General features: G+C 44.7%; 1 protein-coding gene across 4 annotated transcripts in view; it reads left to right on the forward strand.

The window, feature by feature from the left end:
* FAM65B (family with sequence similarity 65 member B) overlaps positions 1–21,730 on the forward strand; it is a 71,618-nt gene that overhangs the window by 40,640 nt on the left and 9,248 nt on the right. For 3 of the 4 annotated variants that reach the window (XM_014938631.1, XM_014938632.1, XM_014938633.1), the window contains exons 7-17: positions 444–593; positions 1,522–1,585; positions 6,471–6,514; positions 7,926–8,051; positions 9,811–9,959; positions 11,102–11,231; positions 13,360–14,049; positions 16,750–16,934; positions 18,776–18,944; positions 20,382–20,517; positions 21,466–21,627. In XM_014938631.1, coding sequence (XP_014794117.1) covers positions 444–593; positions 1,522–1,585; positions 6,471–6,514; positions 7,926–8,051; positions 9,811–9,959; positions 11,102–11,231; positions 13,360–14,049; positions 16,750–16,934; positions 18,776–18,944; positions 20,382–20,517; positions 21,466–21,627 — 2,005 coding nt within the window. Of the gene's footprint in view, positions 1–443; positions 594–1,521; positions 1,586–6,470; positions 6,515–7,925; positions 8,052–9,810; positions 9,960–11,101; positions 11,232–13,359; positions 14,050–16,749; positions 16,935–17,291; positions 17,363–18,775; positions 18,945–20,381; positions 20,518–21,465; positions 21,628–21,730 lie in introns of all 4 variants that reach the window. The other variant, XM_014938634.1, reaches the window with a different exon arrangement.

The following is a 21,730-nucleotide window of genomic DNA, read 5'->3' on the forward strand; positions in this document are numbered from 1 at the left end:
ATTGCTGGCCCCATTAATTGTGCCATTTAACACACCCAGTCCCCTTTGGCGATGTGAACATTGCAGTTGGCTTTGAAAGAGCTCTTCCACACTGATATATGTGAGAAGTTTGCTGCATGCCTGCCCTACTGCTACGACTGTACATCGGCCAGACAGGGGGGAAAAGGGAGGGAAATGGTTAAAGGCACGCGGGGCAAGCAGGTGAATTGCTGGCAGCATCTGGTGTTGCTGTGATGAGATTTTTACAGTGGAAGTTATTTTTATCTTGTGTTTCATTTTGGTAGACTGTAACAGTATCACAGCTTCATTTGCTCACCCTTCCCGATGGATCTAACAGTTTGGCTGAGTTTCCGTGAAATGCAAATTGCTTCATTGTTTGTTGCTTTTATTTTGTTGGGTTTTCTCAGGTTTTTTTTTCAATGCGCCCTCATTGTTCCCTCTAGGTGGATGAGCTTTATGAAGCCTATTGTATCCAAAGACGTCTCTGTGATGGTGCCAGCAAAATGAAGCAAGCCTTTGCAATGTCTCCTGCCAGTAAAGCAGCTCGGGAGAGTTTAACTGAAATCAACAGGAGCTACAAGGAGTACACAGAGGTACATCCTCATATGTTTAGTCTTTTGCTCTCGCTCTGTTTGAAGGCCATGGGAGCTTTACCACTGATTTCAGGGAGAATTTCATCCACATAAAGCCAAATCAGCAAAGAGAAATTTTTATTTCTTCGTTCATCTTCAGATGAATACCTGATGACTTACAGAGATGGATGACATGGGCCCAAAGAGTTTCTTAAAATAATAATGTTTATGTTCTAAGAGAGCAGGGTTATACTCAGGAACTGCTGCACAAGCTAAAAAAAACAAATCTGCCCCAAACCTTCATATATGTTAACTTTTTCCTTCCCAGCCTGCAAATTTTGGGGTTGCAGGTTGGCTGGAACCCATGTGAATACAGACATCTGCTGCTTTCTATCCTGTTGTACTTGCTGTGATCAGCATCTATTTTATTAAATGGGCAGTGGATGAAGAAGGGTCTAATAGTGTCACAAACATCTGTGACAGCCTTCCGAAATCTGAAGGAAGAACTGGAGAGGGGCTGGTACCTGTCTCCCACAGTCTTTTTTTTGTCCTGTAACATAGTCCCCATTTCTTGAGAGATTAAAAACATGCCGGGAGCCACTCTGGCATGGAGCTGCTGCTGCTGGCACATGTCCTGGCCGGAGAGGACTGGGACAGTGACCAGGTTATGCTTCGAGGGCCCCAACTGCCCTCTGCCAACAGGAGGATTAGGGCACAGCAGCAGAAGAGCACAGGGTTACATTCGGCTTTGGGGCGAGCTGCTCGTAGCTGCCATTTTTAGGGCCAGACCCAGCTAAACAGCGAGGATAACTCTGACAGATTGACTTTATTGCTAAATGTCTTTCAGCTGCCTAGCAGAGCAGCTTCTCTTTCCAAACAGACCTTAAAAAAAAAAAAAAAAGGCAGAAAGAGGGTTTGTCTGATCTCCCTATTCTCTTTTCCGACACAGAACATGTGTACCATAGAAGCAGAGCTGGAAAACCTACTGGGGGAGTTCTGCATCAAGATGAAAGGTAATTGCCTTTTCACCTTTCCCTTGGTTCCCCCTGAACAGCAGCACTCTCTGTGCATGTCAGTGAGGGCATTGGGACGTGATCGTTTGACGTGTTTTTATGATAGGTGTGGTTTTCCCCCACCCCACCCTATTGCTGAGCCTTCAAACCCCCAGCTTAGACCTCTGCCCAGTGGAAAGGATCACAGAGACAGGAACATCAAAAACTCACAGAGAGACTTTCTGAGATGCTGCTTCTTGTTTTCAAGGCTAATTACCTCCCACAAACACTCCTCCTAATAGCCAAAGCAATTCAGTTTTGACGGCTGCTGTACCTTTTGCCTCTATTTCCATAATCCTTTAAGAAGATGACTAGGAAATTCTGTGAATGCCTGTGGAGCTGAAGTTCTAAATACTTTCTTAATTTGACATCAGCTGTTTCTAAGTCCCTTACTTTTGCTGATTCTGACTACTACTATTTTTGAACAAATGTAAAAAAGCAAAGACCTGGGGGTAGTTTACCATTTAATCACCTAGATAACTCAGCGGTGGAATTCACCTTTCAATTTTATTTCTTGTCTTTATGACAGGGGACTTTATGGGTATGGATACAATAGAATCAGTTTTGCCTGAAACCTCAGTGAATCACTGGGTATTGTTAACGCTGTTATCGCTTTAAGACTAAATGTCTTGAAGAGATTGTGGGGGGATATCTTTTTTGGAACTTCAATCGCTAGCATGAAAATAGTTCTGTAAAACAAAATCAGCATCTAAACATTTGTGGACTCTTAATTCTTCACTGGAAATCTCGCCCATTAAAAAAACTGACGGTATTGCTGGTGGAGTTTTTAGAGGTCATAGATTTCATGTAGGGTTTTGGTTTTGCCTGCCCTGTCACAGCTGTAAGTTAGCTGTCTCCAGGGGTTGCAGTGCATGAGACATGATCTAGGTTAAATCAAGTTAAAATAGTCCGGGCTTCCATACTAGAGAAAACAAGGGCAGCAGCCAGGATAGTTCTCCTAGCCCCATCCCACAGCACCGAAACTCAGGTTTTAAAGGCTCTGCTCTTAGGTACTGGGAAGGCAGTCAAAGATGTATAGATGTAAAGTTACCAGAGGGACACAAAGAGCCTGAGCCAGGTATTTCTAAACAGAAACCCACAGCAGAACCGCAGTGTGTACACACCGAAGGAAGCACAAGGTCACACAGTGTAGAAAGGGAATGGCATCAGGCCAGGTCCCTCAGAGCCTTTCCCTGCTTGCTGTGAAGGCAGTGCAATGTGCAGTTCCTGACAGCAGGACACGTTGCAGAAGGTGTCATGGCATCGCCAATGACTGGGCTGGAACGGTCTGACCCCTTCTCTTTTGTGTGCCCAAATCCTCTGGCAAAGCTCGAGGGCTGTCGAGGAGCCAGATGCTGCCTCCCGTGCTGGAGTGGAGCACAAACCACAAACAGCAGCTACTTCTGAGCACAGTTCTTATAGCGTAAAGAAGCCCAAATTAGAAAATTGCAAAGAGAAACGGTGTATCATTAAGTATTCTCTAATCAGGACAGCTAAGATTTCTATCTAGATAGTTTTCCCTAGGAATGGGAATCCAATAGGACAATCCTGTTGCTGAAGCTCACAATAGCTCTAGCACAAAAGCCTGCAGATCACACAGCAAGCTTCCCCCTTATGTTATACTGCAGCATATCCAGCTAACTTTAGGATCTAATTTAAAATCAAAGCATTCCTCTCCCCAAAGCTTATCTGTTCCTAGCCATTCCAGTGAAAGTTATTTTTATTTTGTGCCCTCTCTCACTTACACTGAAAGCAAGCCAACCTACACAGTACTGTCAGGAAGCACGGGATGCACACTATGGTTTTATGGCTGATTTAAAAAAAAATAAAAAATAGCCTAATCATTTAAAAAATATAATAAATTTGCCGGCAGGCTTTGATTACTGCTTAAGATTAATGAGCTGTTGAAATTAAACAGGGAAACTTACAGTGGAAATCTAGAAGTTCCTGCATGAAATCTGTCTATCCTGTTATGATGTATAAGGAAGTGCCCCAATACCTGTTGGCAGTGCCAGGGGAGCAGGAGGTAAAGTGGTCAGCCATTTCATTTGGGGAGAGCAATGCTCTGGCCTGTTCCACCAGGGGCTCTGCAACACTGAGTCCTGCACCAGCAACCACAGTCCATGTGTCCAGCATCCAGCTCACCAGCAGATGTGTATGTGCTGCACGAATTTAAGGTGGCCTTGCCAATGAAGGACACTGGTGTCCTGCCACTGTACCACAGCCACGTAATGACCCTACCCCCTAATTAGTGACACTGACACCACCAGGAGCAACCTCCTGTCTGACCTGCATTACAAGCCCAGGACGGTGCTTTTACAAAGGTGTGATACTTGGAATGGTACAATAGAGCCATTGGCTCCTGCTGTACTTTTGGTCCCCAAGAGCCATTCAGTTACCAAAAAGTTGTCCTGTGAAAGTACTTTTCCCCTGTAATCAAGTCAGCACGTAGTCCTCCCTTCATCAGGCTGAAGAGACTTGACCAGCCTGGGTGACACAGACCTCGACTCCGGTCAATGTCCACATGGAGTTTTAAGATGCGTTCCCCCCACCCCATCCACTGAGCAAAGAAAAGAACTTTCCTTTTCCTCGGATGCTTTCAGTGATGTCCCATCAGAGCTCAAATTCACTTATAAAAGCATGCCTGGGGAGAGAGGAGCAGCAGTGCAGTGCTAGTAAGCTTAAATTATTTATAAACAGTAAATAAGTGAGAAAGGAATGAGTAATGTGAGCTCTGAGCAAGGGCCTCTGTGTTCTGCCACATAGTAAGATGAGCAAAGAAAACTCTTTTATGGTCAAAGAAATGGAAGAGGAGGATCAGCAGATCACAGGGACAGGCAATGACTGTATGCAGGATCTAGTTGCTCCTAGAGTCCAGCTAACAGGACTAATTCAGCCTGCTAAATAAAGAAACATAGGGTTCATCATACTTACCTTGATTTTAACACACCCATGTATGTTCAGCCACGGCATTTTAGGATAAATCCAGCCCAAAGACCTCAGAAAGTTTGTTTTCATTCCTTTCTATGCCACAGGCTTTGTATGCATCCTCAAACTGGTTTCTTTGGGCATTGCAACACTAGAAGCATAATTTTAGGCTTATGCTGGCAAAGCTGGGTAAATTTTTGCACCAGAACAAGTGCAACAGCTGCCTGCTGAGGAGATGTGAAAGGAGAGGTTCCCTCTGTGGAGGAAGCGGATTAGATTAATGAAGACCAACCAGTTGCATCTGGTAGAAGAACAGGTCACAAGGACAGGAGAAGGATGGTAACATCCTTGGGATTTCGGGATGGTCACAAGTTTCCACTTCATATGTACACTGCCAATATGGAAATATCATCATCATGTCCTACCTTTAAAAAATAATTTTAGATAATCAAGCAAACATATAGCACAAGTTCTTTGCTGCATGACTTTTCCCCTCTGGGAAAAGATGGGAGAAATCTCGTATTGCAGGTGTCAGTCATGTATCTTGATGTACTTACTATTGAAAGATTCTCAGATTGTATGAGAATGATGTTATTGAAACACCAAAAAGTTGGAGCCCCTCTTGTGTTTCTGTTAAGATGTGCTAGAAAGGAATCTGTCTTAAAACCTATAGCTCAGTCTGATTAGCGTTAGGCAACAAGTGCTACATGGTAATCAGCAGCTCGCCCACGCAGCGTGATAGTAAGGGTGCTAAGCTCGGTCTCTGAAGCCAGATGACGTCAAGAAGCTGCTTCTTCTCTTCCTGTAATTATTACAGGATAATTTGAGCTGTTGTAGGAAAAAGAAAAAAGCTGGAAAGTGCAAAATCTTTGATATGCAAGAAACCGCAAACCAATCAATTGTATACCAAAAAAAAAAAAAAAAAAAAAAGAAGAGAAAAAAAATTAGTTTGGGGGGGGGGGGTTGGTTTGGGTTGGGGGGGTGGTCCTCTGTGGTTTTGCTTTGCAGGCATATATCATTTTTCAGAAGTGCCACTGGTTGCTAGAAACGGGGGTCTCCTTACCAGCTGGAGAAAATAAGATTTAGAAAATAAGACTCCTTGAAACAAGGGAATCATCCTGAACAAATGACTGTCCATGTGCTGAACTGATGTGCAGACCTGTGCCACTGTGCGAACTGTTCCGTAGCTGTCAAGGTGCATCTTATCCCACAAGACATGATGGGAAGATGTTCATTGTTACTGAATTTCTGTTAATGCCCCACTGTCACCTACGTGGACTAAACCGAATGTGATTTCCCAGAGTCACGTGGATTTCTTGTCTCAAGATGGGTCTCAGCAATTGTCATTGATTGCTTTGTCTTTATACCCTGCTGAAATCAGGGGGCATTCAGGGTCCTGTCATTGCATTGGATTGTTGTGATAGAACACATTAACAAAATGGGTAAACAGGATGCAGAACGAAAACTAAGGTTTTTCAATCTCCAGTTATATCCAGAGTGTAGCTGCCACTGTGCAGGATCTGAAGCATTTTACAAAACTATTTCACAAAGGAGCATTAGGAGAACACTCACTGATGTGGCTGGAGTGTATTTGCCTGAGGGGCTGCTCATTGACTGAACAGAAGTGCCCTTTGAAAAAACTCTCTTCTTCCAAAAAAAAAAAAAAAAAAAGAAGAGAAGAGGAAAAAAATTAGTATGGGGGGGTGGTGTTAGCTTTGGTTTGGAGGGTGAGGAGGGGGCACTAAGAGGGGGGTTATAAACACCTCCGGGCGAGCGGCTGCCGGGGGGCTGCCGCCCTCTCCTGTCCAAGCACGGCAGCAGCCACCCCGGGCATCCTGCTGCATCCCGGGGTACCCCCCTGCTGCACCCCGGGGTGCCCCAGGCCCTCCAACAGCCCCTCCGTGTCTTTCCTTCCCAGGTCTGGCTGGCTTCGCTCGGCTCTGCCCGGGAGATCAATACGAGGTACGTCTGAGCTGCTTTATGGTTTGTTTACGAGCAAAAGAACAGCAGATTTCTGCTGCTTTTTGTATCGCAATGAATGTCGCCCTTTCACATCAGTACCCCAAGAAACAGCTATTATTTTTCCGGTACATTCTCTGAAAAGCCTTGCAGTTCTCTTTATGTCTGCCTAGGTCAGGACATCTGTCGGAAGACCTGAAAATTATATTTGGAGCACTGAATGATGGCTATTCAGAAAACTACAAGTTTTGTTTCTTGGTTTGGGGTTTTGTTTTTTGCTTTTAATTTTTAAAATACAAACTTTAAAAAAATCCACAAACCAAAAACAAACCCACAAGCAAAACCCCCTTATTTTTTAAGTGTTTCCCAGAACAAGGGCATTCTTCTCACTGTCTTACTCGTTTCTAATTCCCCTGGAAAAAAGCATATGTCCCATCACATGCACACAGAGAAAATTCAACAAGTTCTTGCAAGTATCCTCTAGCGAATATTTAGACTTTACTTCATCATAAAGCAGAGTAGCAGAAAGACACATTTCTTGAGACTCAGATGTTACCTGCTGTGAGGCTGTGTCAGGATCTCCGGTCACTGGATCGTTCCAGTAGAGAACATCATGAGCTGGTTAATTAGAGATGGATTAAAATAAAAGCCTCCAGCTCTATCCAGAACAGAGCTTACCCTGCAAGAAATTCACAAATTGACTATGGATCCCCCCAGCCTGTCCTTCCCAGCTGTCCGGATCATTGTTTCATTTGCTCCCACTCTCATTCCCTGTGACAAATCTCTCCTGCCCCTCTCACACCTGCAAGCAGCATGTGGTCCCTCTGTGGGGCCGATAAGTTGGTGCAGGTCTCTCCCACCCATCCCCACAGCCCAGAAGGGGCTTTTCTGCTCTTACTACTTCAAACTGTGTTATTGTGCTGTGGGATCTCATTCATTTCCACCACCAGCCAGCCAAAGTCTCCCAGATGTGGAGGCCCCTGATGGTGGATGGCCAAAAGCCCACCTACCCCCTCCACTGCCTGGGAAGGCAGCAGATCCAGCAAGCTGCAGGTATTAGGAAAGACCACAGAGGCTTTCTTCCTGCCCTCCCAAATCTTCCCCCACACACACACACGCTGCCACTTTTTCTGTAGACAGAGTTAAACCTCCTGTAGCTTCTTTGTTAGGAGTCATCTAGTTACAGAAAGGTGAGGTGAGGGGTGCGTTATCAAAAGGAGTGATTAGGAGACCTGAGAGGCAGAGATCCTGCAGGATAGACCTTTTCCTTCTGGCTCGACAGGAAACAGGAGGGCAGCACCAATATCACTAACTCTCCCAACCTACTTCAGACACCTTCCCCAATTCTATTTCTGATTCTTGTGCATTGTGAGAGCAGATTTCTCAAGAAAATAAGAGGATTTTTCTTTTTCAGATTTTCATGCGCTACGGTCGCCAGCGGTGGAAACTGAAAGGCAAAATAGAAGTGAATGGCAAGCAAAGCTGGGACGGGGAGGAAATGGTTTTCCTCCCTCTCATTGTTGGGCTGATCTCCATTAAGGTACGTGTGCTAACTCCTTTGCCTGCAAGCAAGGCAGCAGTCAAGAAGCTGCCTTCTCATGCACCATAGGCAAAAAATGCAGCAGCAGATCATTAAATTCTTTGGAAATGAGCCATAATTAGTATTGCCAGCACACCTATAAGCGTGGAGTGCTATAGTATTGTCCAATCTAGATGCTACAAGACTGTAATCAGTTTGGGAGCCCTGTGGGAGAGGTTGTCCCAAAGTGAGGGAACACTGGAAACCTGTTTGCTAACAGCATTCAGGAAAACAACAAACCCAACCCCCAAAAATCTCACTGCTCCTGAAGTCTGGTCCCACCACCCAGCTCAGAACAACAGCAGTGTGAGACAGCAGCCCTGTGAGGTTTCTGCTCACAGTGAGATGTGGGCCTGTAGGAAAACCACTCCAACTTCTTGGCAGCTTCCTACAGCACAGCAGTTCCCCAGATTTCTTAATGCCTGCAAGCCTCTGCTTTCCTCTGAATCTATGCCCCATTCTCCAGGGAAAGAGCAACTTTTGCAACTCCTAGCAGTCAGCAGCAACTTTTCATCCCAAACTGGAGTCTTTCCACCCCTGCTTCATCCCCTCATTGGCCCAGGTCTCCCCACACATTTTTCTGCTGGGTGAAGGTCCACATGCTCATGTGCTTTCCTTCCAACAAACCTCCAACCAAAGATACCCATTCCCTGACTCCTGTCTAGAAATTACTGCTTATAATTATCCCAGGTGTCCCTGCTGAGGCAGCTCAAAGAGGGGAGTGTCTTGAAAGTCTCATGGGAAATGTCCCACTTGCAGACTACAAAACCTTCATGAAAAAAAATGTGCAAGCAATTACAAAACCACCAAGAAAATGATCCCAAATGTGTGAGACTGTAAGTTTTCATAGACAGTCAAGTTGTGACACAATGTGAGTCACTCTCCCCAATCTAACAACACAGTTTTAAGGTGGAAGTTTAGGAGAGAACCCTTTCTTGTAGTACACAAGAGCTTCAAATGAGAGTCCTGTCACGATTAAGGTGAATGTCTATATTCTTACCCTTTTTGGACTCTGGCCAAAGACTTTCACATAAAAGGCTCAAGAACTGACTTTCAAATAGCCAAAGGTTTCTTTGTGTGTCAGAGCTGCATATGTAACTCTCCCTCTGAATTTTCAGGTTGATACTTATAAGTATGAATAGTGCTCTACTCTACTGTTACTCTAAAATATATGGAGGTGGTTCCTCACCAATAGATCTGTGGAAGTCCTCACCAAAGGCCAGCATAGATGCAAACAATTACACGGCTTCAGAGTTACAGCAGACAAATACATAGAAGAGAGGTCCCTTGGGAATTACTAAGTAGGCCAGCTACATCAGGAGATTGCCTGCCATGAAAATTGTCTATTGCTGAGAGAGTATTAGACAGGAAAACATCCAATGTGTGCTCCCTGTTCTTACTCGTCCCTTGTGCTCTGCTTATGGTCACTGCAAAAGACCAAATGCCAAGGCTGGAGAGCCCCTTAGTCTGAGCATGTATGGTTGTTCTCTTCTGACATCTGTAAAAAACATGAAGAAAACATAGAAGCATGTTCATATACAACTACATGTTTATTAAAAAAAATAACCTGATTTTCCCTCTAAGTAGCGAAGAGGCAACAAACATAGTCATATTTTGCTTTTAGCAAAGGGTCCAGGCCAGAAAATCAACACCATTGTTTTGTAATGAAGGATTGCAATGCCTTGTGTGGTCCTAAATATCTTGTTCTTCTCTCTTACAGGTCACAGAAGTTAAAGGACTTGCTACTCACATCCTTGTGGGAAGTGTCACATGTGAAACAAAAGACCTGTTTGCAGCTCGGCCTCAGGTGGTTGCAGTAGACATTAACGACCTTGGCACAATAAAGCTGAACCTTGAAATCACCTGGTAGTAAGTAGATCTGGCTAGTTGGTAACTGGGTCAAGCAGTTGTAAAAATTCAACCGAAGAGAAAATGTCCGTGTGGTCTTTTCTCTCCTTTTCTTCCCTGCTGAGGCAGATGGGGAAGGAATTGCAGCCCAAGTTTGGGAGAGGAGAAGTAGTTCACAGTCAGCCACAGGTTCCCGGTGTTACCTGTGGCAGATGGGTTTGTGCCTAGGTTCTTAGTTGTGCCTGGTTTCAGCTGTGACAATAGGCATGGTGAGTACTGATGTGAAACAGATAGTGATGGCAGATCATGGAATTGTGTAACGTATATACTTCTTCCCCAAGCTCGAGAAGGGGGCATAACTTAGTCATATATTCATTAAAAAAATTTACTGTTAGTGTAAAGTACAGGGGTGTTGCCTTGGGTTTAAATTAGCATAGCTAAGTTCAGAAGCTGGCCCATCCTTAAAAGTGGGCTTTTATGGGCTTTGTATGCCATCAGGGTGGTGGGAAATCTAGCACTGTCTATTGTAGAGGTAGTGCTGAGGGCCATGGTCTAGTGCCATGGACTTGGCAGTGTTAGGTTTATGTTTGGACTTGAGAATCTTAAGTGCCTTTTCCAACCTAAATGATTGTATCTGTGTTGGTCAGTGTAGGTAAGCAGAGAGTGTTAGGATTCAAACCCAATTCTCATGGCACTTTAATAAAACTGGTAATTGTCATTTCTAAAGAAGCATTGATGCTTTTAGCTTTTACAGTCATGTATGCTGTTTCATGTAATGCAATAAACATGAAGCCGGCAATAACAGCTTCTGGTTTCCTTTATAATGCAACAGCTCTATTAATAGTAGAGCACCTTTCTCATTAGTATGTGTGGCACTTGTCAACTCAAACCCAAGAATACTTTTCATGTGAGAAGAATAACATCAGACTAGGCTACATAAATGATTTCTGAGAGTAGAACACTTTCATCAGAACTGAAAACCACACTTCTGAGCCTGCTGTCTAATTAACAACATTTTCTTTTAAACACTTCTGTTAAAAAACCTGCTACCTTTGGGTTTTGATGTGCTAATAAACCACCTTTTCAAAAGTCCTTTCCATGGACCTGAAATTCCTTCTCGCTCAGCCTAACAACCATTTTTCTTCCTGCTTGTGTGTCCGTAGCCCCTTTGATGTGGAAGACTTGACCCCGTCCACTGGAAATGTGAGCAAGGCATCTGCTCTGCAGAGGAGAATGTCCATGTACAGCCAAGGCACTCCTGAAACGCCAACCTTCAAGGACCACTCATTCTTTGTAAGCTCTCTTTGGCTTCATGTTTATGTAATGAGAAGCCCTAGAGCAGTTCAAACACTGCAAATGCTTCGTTGCTTTACATGTCTAAGCCTTTTTTTTCCCCTGGTTCCAGCAGGTTACCCTTACAAATTCTTACAAAGCAAGTTCATTCCTAGCTGCTAATCCTAAAAGAAGGTGACTGTGATCCTGGCATCTTTGAAAATTTGTGGCCAATTATTGCATACTTATTTTTCTTGCCTTACTGTTATAATACTTGAATAATCTTTATTTGAGCAACCTGGTCTAGTGGTAGCTGTCCCTGCTCATGGCAGGGGTGTTGGAACTTGATGATCTTTAAGGTCCCTTCCAACACAAACCATTCTATGATTCTATCATTATAAGATGTGTGCTCATTTTGTGACAATAATAAACATTATAGCACTAGTATTTTTAATGTATCCCATGACAAAATTTGCCCCTGTACCGAAGATATTCACAGGGTGCTCCTACATTTTGCATGAATCAAATTCTGAATGCTTAATCAGGACTGGGTATAAACTGAATAGGCCATCTGTACAGATATGAATTTTACAAGTGCTGCATCCCATGCCTGTAATTTAGTACTCTGCTACAAAGCCTTCATTTAACTTGCCCTTCCTCACACCCTCTTTGCTTTAACTGTTGAAGAAATGGCTGCATCCCCTCCAAGACAGGCCAAAGTTGGCAATCTTAGATGCTCTGCAAGACACATTCTTTGACAAGCTTCGTCGCAGTCGCTCTTTTAGTGACCTGCCATCGCTCAGGCTAAGCCCAAAAGCAGGGCTAGAGCTATATGTGAGTCCTGGTTTTCGTTTGGTGAAGGATTTTTTTCAGTCCTCATGTGGCATCTCTGCTCCCACGCATGCTTCATGTGTTGCCCTCTGTTGCAACTCACTCATTTTGCTGACTGATTAGAGGGGAGAACATGACTGTGAGCCCATGCTGCTCACATTAATTCAAAATTCCTCTTGGTTTCAACAGGGATAATGATCAGAAACCAAGTATCTGTGGGCAGAGAGCGGGGCAGGAATACAAGCCAACATACAAGCTAAAAATGGCCAGCTGCACTGTTTGATGTTATACATTTGCCTAATAACTTGACTTTCAGATGCTAAAAGCATACCCCTTTCAGTGGGAAGAAGAAATAAACCTTTGAGTATAATTATATTTAAGGAAAATAGCTGCTAATAGTGCTGGGAAAAAGATGTAAGTTTTGGACACTTTAACCTTATGCACCTTAATATGTTCTTTCCATCAAATTGTCAGCAAAATAGTAGTTGCCTTTCATCTGTGCTGTGCATTTGCATGAGTTTGCCACACAACAAAGCAAAATGTATAGGTCAGATAGACAGGTTGTGACTCCTGCGGTGACTTTTTCCCCTTAGTTCAGTCAGAGAGATGCTGTGATCATTTTTGGGTCCTATATGTGCTGGTTTTGCTTCCTAAATGAGCAATGTCATGGTCAATACACCACCACACAAATTCTTTGTCATTTTGGCAGAAGCTCACGTTGAACAGGATTCCTGTGAAACTTATGTTCAGCAGTTATTGAAGATACCCATGCCACATGCAGAACATACTTTTAACAGAAAAGAAATAGCATAGTAATATCACCATTAAAATGCTATGACACTAGAGAAACTTTTGGAGCAAGCTGTGTTAAATTGTAGGGATTGCTGCTTTAGAAGTTAGAAAATAAACACAATGGAAATCTATAACAGGTGCGAAAATGCGGCCAAGGTGGCTCAAGTACAACCCCATTAAAAAGAGACATGCTGCAGGACCCAGAGCAATGCACTGGAAGTGCTGTCCGAGGGAATCTGGTAGGATGAGCAGAATTTGGGTCTCTGTTCTGGGAACACACTTCCTGGAGTTCTCAGTTTACCGGAGAGATGCTGAGCCCAAGTTTTCCAGCAGTTTTCCTGCCGAAATCAGGAGCCGTGCCAGATGAAAGCAGAAGTTGGATTTGAAATATTTTTCCTGTCTCTCAAGTCTTGATTGCTTCTTTAATCTTTTTCCTTGCATTTTTCTTTCCCAGGCACATACTGTATTATTTTTTTTGTGTGTTTCCAGTGCTGCATGAAAACCTTTTTCTCTATTATCTTTTCAGTCGAATTTGCCAGATGACGTCTTTGAAAATGGAACGGTGGCCACCGAGAAGCGGCCTCTTTCTTTCACTTTTGGCGACCTGCCTTACGAAGACCGCGTGCCCCCTGCCAAGTCAGCCGAGTCCTCTTCTGCTCACGTCAGCTCCAGCCCTGACATCGCTGCCACCCCCAGCCAGCGCCGAGCCCTCAAGTCCTCCAAGAGCTCAAGCCTGGACTGCAGCAGCGGTGACTCCCGCAGAGACTCTGTGGCTGAGCCAAAGGACCTGCCGCCCCAGGGAGAGGGAGCAGTGGTTGAGAACAAGGCCGCCCCGAGGCCAGCTCCTGAAGTTTGCCAAAAAACCTCTGATGCTGGGAGCGATCACGTCTTTATAGAAACGAGCGTCCCGGTGTCTCTCCTGCAGGACACGGATGAAGGTTCCGAGCTCAAGCCTGTGGAGCTGGATACCTATGAGGGCAACATCACGAAGCAGCTGGTGAAAAGGCTTACATCAGCAGAGGCACCCATGACCCCGGAGAGGCTGCCATGTGAGGGATCGATTAGTGGGGAGTCAGAAGGATATAAGTCTTATCTCGATGGCAGCATTGAGGAAGCCTTGCAGGGGCTTCTTTTAGCTCTTGAGCCACATAAAGAGCAGTATAAAGAGTTTCAGGACCTGGACCAAGAAGTTATGCATCTAGATGACATCCTAAAAGTGAGTACGTTTTCAGAAAATACTACCCTAAAGAAAATCTTAGCGGGTAGAATCTCCTCCCCTTCCTCACAAACATCAAAGTAGGGTTTTTGGAGATCAGTAAAATTCCTCAGTAGCAGTAGATTTGTTCCTGCTTTGAGCATCCTTTCACAGTGTTGTATTTTTAAACTTCTGTTGGCAATGTACTTACCATAGCCTTGAATCCTCAAGCAATGGATCTTTTAATCTGCCTGAAACCTGGGGGAAAGAGAAAAAGGTGCCATAGCAGAGGGGTTTTAATTAAATTATACCTTTCTATAAAGAAACCACTCATGAACTCATTGCTTGTCCCATACTGGAGATCAGTTTATAGCCAACCTTCTGCCTTTGAAATCTGTGGATCACATCCTCAGTGGCTGTATTTTAGCATAGTACCCCTGAACTCCATGTGCAAAACTATACCAGCTGAGGATCAGGCCTTCTAGCCATAGAAGCTGAATTTTCTAAATTGCCAAAGAGATTTAAAAGCACAGGTCTCACTGAAGGCTGCCATCCCCCCTTGGCCTAGGCTTCTTCCAAGCCTTTTCCTTTTTCCCCCATCCATTTGTAAAATGGGAGACATCCTGTCATTACACCAGGATGGACAGAAGATGTTGAAAATTAGAAAGAAGAAAAGGGTTTTGCATGTGTGTTGTTTATATGTTTACTGCTGATCACTGTGACTCCCCCATGAATAACAACTCAGGACGCATTACTGTGCAAAGAGTATTATATGGGAAACAATAATTTCAAATGCTTCATATTCATATGCAAGTTGGCCTGCTAGTGACTTCAGCCTCAACATTCAAAAAACATGGCTGGGGAGGAAGGAGAGAAGCATTTATCCTTCAGCATTATCTTTTTATGAAGAAACTTTGCTAACATCCTGGTTTCCATTGGCATTTTTTAGCTGCATGGTACTTTCCCAAGTTAAGTGCTTTTTTGACAGCCTACAGACCCTGTTTCTTGCAGTATTGCCCAAGGAGGCTCAAGCAGGCAAAGCTACCATTACTGTTATTTTTTAACTTTGTGGCTGCTCTGCAGCTTGTACAAAGAGGTCAACTATCCAAACAGCAGAGGGACAATGGAAACAATTTGCTTACACTGCTTTTATCAGAAATTACAAAGGGACAGACATGGGATGGGGGGAGAGAGGATGGACCTGTGCAGACAGGATTCCTGCATGCTTGAGATGGACACCTCTTCCAGATCTTCTTCTATCTATGAGTGACAGACATATCGATCACCTTGCAGACCCACACTCAGCATTGCCAGCAGCTCTGCTGGGCTCCCCATGCAAAACAGTTGAGCTGGAATCCAGCTGTGGCTAAAGAAATCTCTCTTGGCCATATTTAATGGGCAGGGAAAAGGAGAAGCCCACAGGTTGCTGTTTGCTTTTGCCTGAAGAAACTGCACCACCAGCCCTGAAAGAAATGGTAGCTAAAGCCATCGGTGCTGCAGAGGAAGCAGGATCCAGCACCCACCTGTGTCACAGATGTGTTGGGAAGTGTTAGTTTGATCAGCTAATTACGGTCAGTTTAAGGAACCAAGCATCCTAAGTGCTAACATACGACCATCACAGCATTAATATTGTGTGCAAACGAATTGGAAACAGAACTCCAGGTCTCCTCATCTCCAGAGAAGCTGGTGCTGAGGCTGAACTCGGAGGGCAATGAATTTCATTCTTCAAGCTGAGACAAAGTCCTGGCTTCTGCCTGTGACTGGAAGATGCAATTTGTGTAATGGCACCGGTGGCTCCTGGCTGTTTCTGATCAAATAATCACGTAGCGCTAAAGGTGTTGAAGTCATTGTACAAACCAACAGAGGTGATCCCTCAAGCCACATCTGATCCTGAAGGTGACCTTGGAAGCAAATCTGTGGGCCTGTCTGGATGAATCACCACGCGGGACTAGGGCCTTTGATACTTCCTACAGCAGCAGCAAGGTTTCTGTCGCATTTCTCCCAGCAGTGAGATGGGATGGCTTCCCCCAGCTCTAGCACCGTTAATTCCTGAGATACAGTTCTGCCTTTCTCTGCCACCTAGGAATCCAGTGCCTGATTGGCTTTACCTTAATAAGCCATGTGGCTTCAAAGGCTACAAAAGCCCTCTCATCCCATGAATAAATCTGCAGATATGAGACCAGATTCATTCCTGGCTACGGTCCGTTGGAGTTACATCTGGACTAAATCTGATAGTGCCATTGGATATGTATAAATTGGCTTCTGTAGCTAGAACAGCAATTACAGGACGTGCCTTCCTCTTTCAACTTCCAGTGTGTTAATTGCCATCTCTCCTTTTGGAGGATGCCGAAAGCTGCGTCACTTGCATTCAAGATATTGGAGGGTTGGACTAGATGATCTCTAGAGGTCCCTTCCAACGCCATATGATTCTATGATACTCTCGTTCCTATAAAACACATCGAATTTTGCCTTTGAGGGTTTTCCTTTGGGGAAGAGAGGGGGTAGAATGGAGGGGAAGGAGGAATGGAAGTGTTTTTCCAGTTCTCAGGCTTTGATTGTATATGCTATGAATATGAAGGTTTGAAATGAAACACCCAATAAAATGAAGTTTTAAAAATAAAATTAAGAATTTGAAAGTTTTAAGCTTTATCCTTTTTTTTTTCTTTTCTTTCAGTAGTAGCTAATATCTGGGGTTTTCATTGGTTCGTTCTGCCTTTGCAGTGCAAGCCAGCAGTAAGCCGAAGCAGGTCCTCCAGTTTAAGTCTAACAGTTGAAAGTGCTTTAGAAAGCTTTGATTTCCTGAACACCTCTGACTTTGATGATGAGGATGGTGGTGGTGTGGAGGTTTGTAATGGTGGAGGAGGTGCAGACTCAGTATTTTCAGATACTGAGATTGAGAAGAATAGGTAAGTTTGAAGTAACTGCCAGCTGTGCTTATGCCAAACCAACACCCTAGCTCTTTGTCGCTAAGAGGGGATCCCGGTGCACACATTATTCAAGGAAGACTGACTAATCCTTGATAAGTTTATAGGGTCTAAGGGTTCCCTGTGGCTGCTGCATACAAAATCTTAGCTTCCAGGATCTTTTTTTTCCTGTTCAAATATGCTCAATCTGTCCTCCAGAGAAGAAGGGTAAATTAAATTAAGCTGACATCAATACTGGCAGAGCCTCTTCCTTGACATAGGTTTGGACCTGGCTTTCCTTGGATGTAATTACTAATTCCTCTGTGGTTTTTCCCCCCTCCCTTTGTCTTTTCTCTCTAGCCGAATGAGTCTTTGCAGTGGATTAAGCTTGTCAATAACAGTAACACAGGGCCAGATTTAAGCAGCATGGTGTAGGTTTCCTTTGGAATCTAAGAGTGATGACTGGTACTCTGTTCATGGCCCTGTGTGTTACCTGCCCTTCTTTCATCACTTTTGGTCTTTCTGAGGGAAAAAAAAAAATCATAAATGGAAAAAAAAAAGAAAGAAAATCTGTGGTGTTTGTGCTGTGGTCTGCCGTTGTTGTGTAACCTTAAGATGCTGTGTTTCAATCATTAGATCCTAAAAGCATATTTGCATCCTCCGAGCTGACGTGATGCCCAGCAGGCACGTAAGTGGCACTGAAGATGGGAAAAAAGAAAAGAACACGGCTCCCTAGGACCCCACGCTTTCCAACCAGGGAGCTATACATCTCACAGCTTATTGTGGGCTGTTTAAAACAATTTTGAGTACCAACAAGCAACCACCATTCAGGTCCCAAAATGTCACTGCGTATCCTCTTTCCAGAATAAGATTTGGTGGGGGAAAAAAACTTGGAAAAATGTGTTGCTTGCTAATGTGGCAATCTGAGCGCAGTTCAGTCTGCGTTGATTCAAGGATCTGGCTTTAACCAGGCATTTTAGCATAAATTTAACTTAAGCAGCAAAAATTAAGTTAGTTATAAGCTAACTTAGAAAGCAGCTAAAATCTTTTAAAGTTCAAATAGAAGTTAAAATTTCATTTTTTCCCCTCTGGCTCATCCCTGGACAGTGTAGATTCCTGTTTCCATTTTTAGATGTGTAAGCGTGTGACTCAGTGTAGAGATTGCAAGTGTTGAAACTTCTGAACTTGCAGCCGATTGCACTTGCCATCTGGGGACTGACCTCGGGCTTTGCATTTAAAGCGCAGGGAGGACCATTTGTGCAACAAGGCAACATTGGAAATAATGATTTAAAACACAGCGAGACTAGCTTTGCGCTCTTGCGGAAACAATTGGCAAAGCAAGCTGTACACGTTGTGCCTCAAACAGCGTATGAAAACATCATGTCTCTTACTCCAGCAGTGGCTCTCCTTCCCTCCCGCAGTGAGCGTTAGATTTGGCAGCAGGGGGACACCAAAAGCGCAGAGCTGTTCTCAGCAGCTCAGGGCCTGGGATGACACGAGTTGTCACGGTGCTCAACCCAGGGCGGCTGGGGAGGTGATTCACCCACAGATGGGGGAAAACTGTTGCCACCAAGGGACAGTAACCACAGGGTGGAGAGGTCTGGTGGCAAGGGCATCGCATCGCTCCAGGCAAACCCCTTGGTGGGTACAGCCCTTCCAGCCCCAGCCAGGGCAGCACTGCTCCGTTGCGATATGATGTGTTCATCCTGAGGTTTCTGGTGGCTTCCAGCTCTTCTGCCGTGCTCGTTGCTCGTCGCCCTGAGTGAGCTGTGTGTGTGTGTGTGTGTCTGCCGTGGTGGTGTTGGTCGGCCCCGCACTGATCTCCCTCCCTCATCCCTCCCCAGTTACAGGACGGAGCACCCAGAAGCCAGAGGCCACCTGAGCGAAGCTCTCACCGAGGACACGGGTGTGGGCACCAGCGTGGCTGGCAGCCCTCTGCCCCTGACCACGGGGAACGACAGCCTCGATGTAACCATAGTTAAGCACTTGCAGTATTGCACGCAGCTTATTCAGGTACCGGGCCCAGCTTTTTTGGGGGGCATATATTTTAAAATTTTCCAAGTGGGCACTGGTGTGCCATCAACATGGGGTAGGGACCAGGTCAGTGCTGCTCCTGGAAGGTAGTGGGAGTGCAGGGCTGGGACAGCCACCAGGCTGGGGTGAAGGTAACCAGAAAAGCCTCCATCGTTTCCGTTCCTCACCCCTCTCAAAGCAGACCTGATCTGCAAACCTTGGGGCACTTTGCAGGTGCCACCCAGCAGAGCCGACGGGTGACACAACAGATGACAGGGGCAGCCCGTGCTCTGGGTTACCAGTGTCTGCTGGCTTCACTGGGAGGTCCTCAATGAGATTGGTGCCCCAGTTAAGGCAGCCCATGTCTTCAGAGATAAAACAGAAGCCTGTCGCCCCATTGTTTAACTGAGCCCCAGACATAGCTGTGATGTTCAAGAGCAGAAATGGATTTCTGTGTGTGAGGTGGAGAGATTATCTGCAACACACACCGGGAAGGCAGTGCCTGGCAGCCCCTCTGGTGCATCAAAATTGTCCGTTTGTGCTCAAAACTAAAACTAGCAAAACCTTTTAGAGTTTGTTTGTGGTTTTTTTTAGAGCCCAAGCACAGCAAATGTGGTTTTAAACCTTCAGCAAGGAAGGGCATCAGGGTTTTCCTGATGAATCAAAACATACTACAACTTCCTCTTCACACTTATTCAACTTTTCCATCTTAGCTATAATTAGCTTTGTTTTCCCAAAGGCCCACTGAAGCAATACAGAACAAGCCTGATTCCAGCATTCTTAGTGCTGAGCTGGACACTCTACCAAGTATGAGAAAAAGGGAGGTTTTGGAGCACACGGTAAATATGCAGCTGGGGGAGGTGAGCTTGAACTACGTCCATACACGGAGCAGATTTGATACAAACAATGTTTATGTGGACTGCTGAAAATAATGCAGATGTCAGCAGCAGGGAGGATTAGCAAGGCAAAAGCATAAAATTAATAAAGGCACCTGGGTAGTTGATCAGAGCCGAAACGGTGTAGAGGAAGAGCAACCTGTGGTCTGCCTCCAGGCAGGTATGTCCTGAAAGTCCACGGCCTATGTTATGCAGAAGTGAGACAAGTATTCTCTTCTGGCTTTAAGGCTTATGATGGATTCCTTTAGCTTCACAAAGCATGTAAATTAGAAATTATATATGCAAATGGATGCTAGGATACTCAAGTGCCTGCATCTGGATGTAGATGTTAAAGATATAAGCAACAATGCCTATCAATCACGACCATAAAATATCCAGAGACAAAAAACTTTTGAAGTTAAGGAGATCCCATGGTTCCAGGCAATGAATTTGCCATTGCACTTCTTCAAGTGTCAGGTGTTTTGGAGTTGTTTGGTTTTTTGAGGTGTTTTTTTTTTGGTTCAATGACTCCTTTTCCTCTCTTCCCATTTGTCTTCACCAGCAAATTGTGTTCTCCAGTAAAACACCGTTTGTGGCAAGAGACCTCCTGGATAAGCTGTCAAGGCAGACCCTCGTGATGGAGAATATTGCAGAGATCAGCACTGAGAACTTGGGAAACATCACCTCCCTTACTGATGGTAAGAGACAACTTAGGGGGTTTCCTTCTGAAAAGCATTTGTTTGGGCATGCCTTCCAGCTGAAACAATCTCTGTGCAGAACTCACCATCACTGCAGCAGATGCCACCATATTAAGGGCTGACTCACAGTTACCAGCAGACGCAGCAGTCACTACAACAGGTCAGGGGCCTTATTCTATCTTCAGTGCTAGTATCCAGAAATAAGCAGGTGAGAAGAGAAAAGACTTCTTAACCTGCCTGATGTGCAGAAGATGGACAGAGGTCATTGCTGTGGTGGAGTGGGGATGTTGCCACCTCTGAAGAGCCAAATTCTTCCTCCAGCTCTCTTTCCTGAGGAAAGGCAGGATCTGCTTCATACCATTAGAGGCAGATCCTACAACTCCTTGAACATTTTATCCATTTCATTTTTAGTCGTCCAGATGGAGAATTATTTAGTTATTTTTCTTGTTGTTGCATCTGTTTTAATACCTTGGAAGAGTTTGACAAACACATAGTTACTCACCCTCATGAGCACTCTGGAAGGATGGGTAAATAGAACATATTGTATTTACTTTGTTTACGAGAAAACTGAGGCAAAATTGAGTGAATTACCCAAGGCTAGGGTAGCACCCAAGCAGTGCTAGGACAGGAACCAGTCTTGTGCCGACCATTTGTGGTGCTCCCCTAGTATTTTGTGGTGTCTAAAAGGATGAGACATCAGTACCCAGGACTGGATCAGGAGCAAATTTTCTCACATCCTACCACAGGATATAGAAAAGACATGTTACAAATTTGGGGTGATCACGATTGTGTTCTGTGAAGGTAATGGCTTGGGGCAACCCGCCAAACGATAACTGTCCATTCATGGGCTGGGGTGAGAATTCCTCTACTCCTACAGTCTTGTCTCTTCTGGAAGTCAATGTGTCTGGCACAGCTTTGTTTCATTGTTCATTTTGTTTTCTCCTCCAGCAATTCCAGAGTTCCACAAGAAGCTGTCACTGCTGGCTTTCTGGATGAAGTGTACTGGCCCTTCAGGAGTGTATCACACATCTGCAGACAAGATGATGAAGCAGTTGGATATCAATTTTGCCGCCACTGTGAATGAGGAGTGTCCAGGACTTGCAGAAACAGGTACTAACTGCTGCAAAAAAATTGTGTTGGTCATCAAAATGGAGAACAGTTGAGTACTGGGCTTTACCCAACCTTCATTGCTTAGTTTTCCAACCCCTTGAAG

Source organism: Calidris pugnax, unplaced genomic scaffold, assembly GCF_001431845.1.
Source record: "Calidris pugnax isolate Ruff unplaced genomic scaffold, ASM143184v1 scaffold13, whole genome shotgun sequence".
Taxonomy (NCBI): domain Eukaryota; kingdom Metazoa; phylum Chordata; class Aves; order Charadriiformes; family Scolopacidae; genus Calidris; species Calidris pugnax.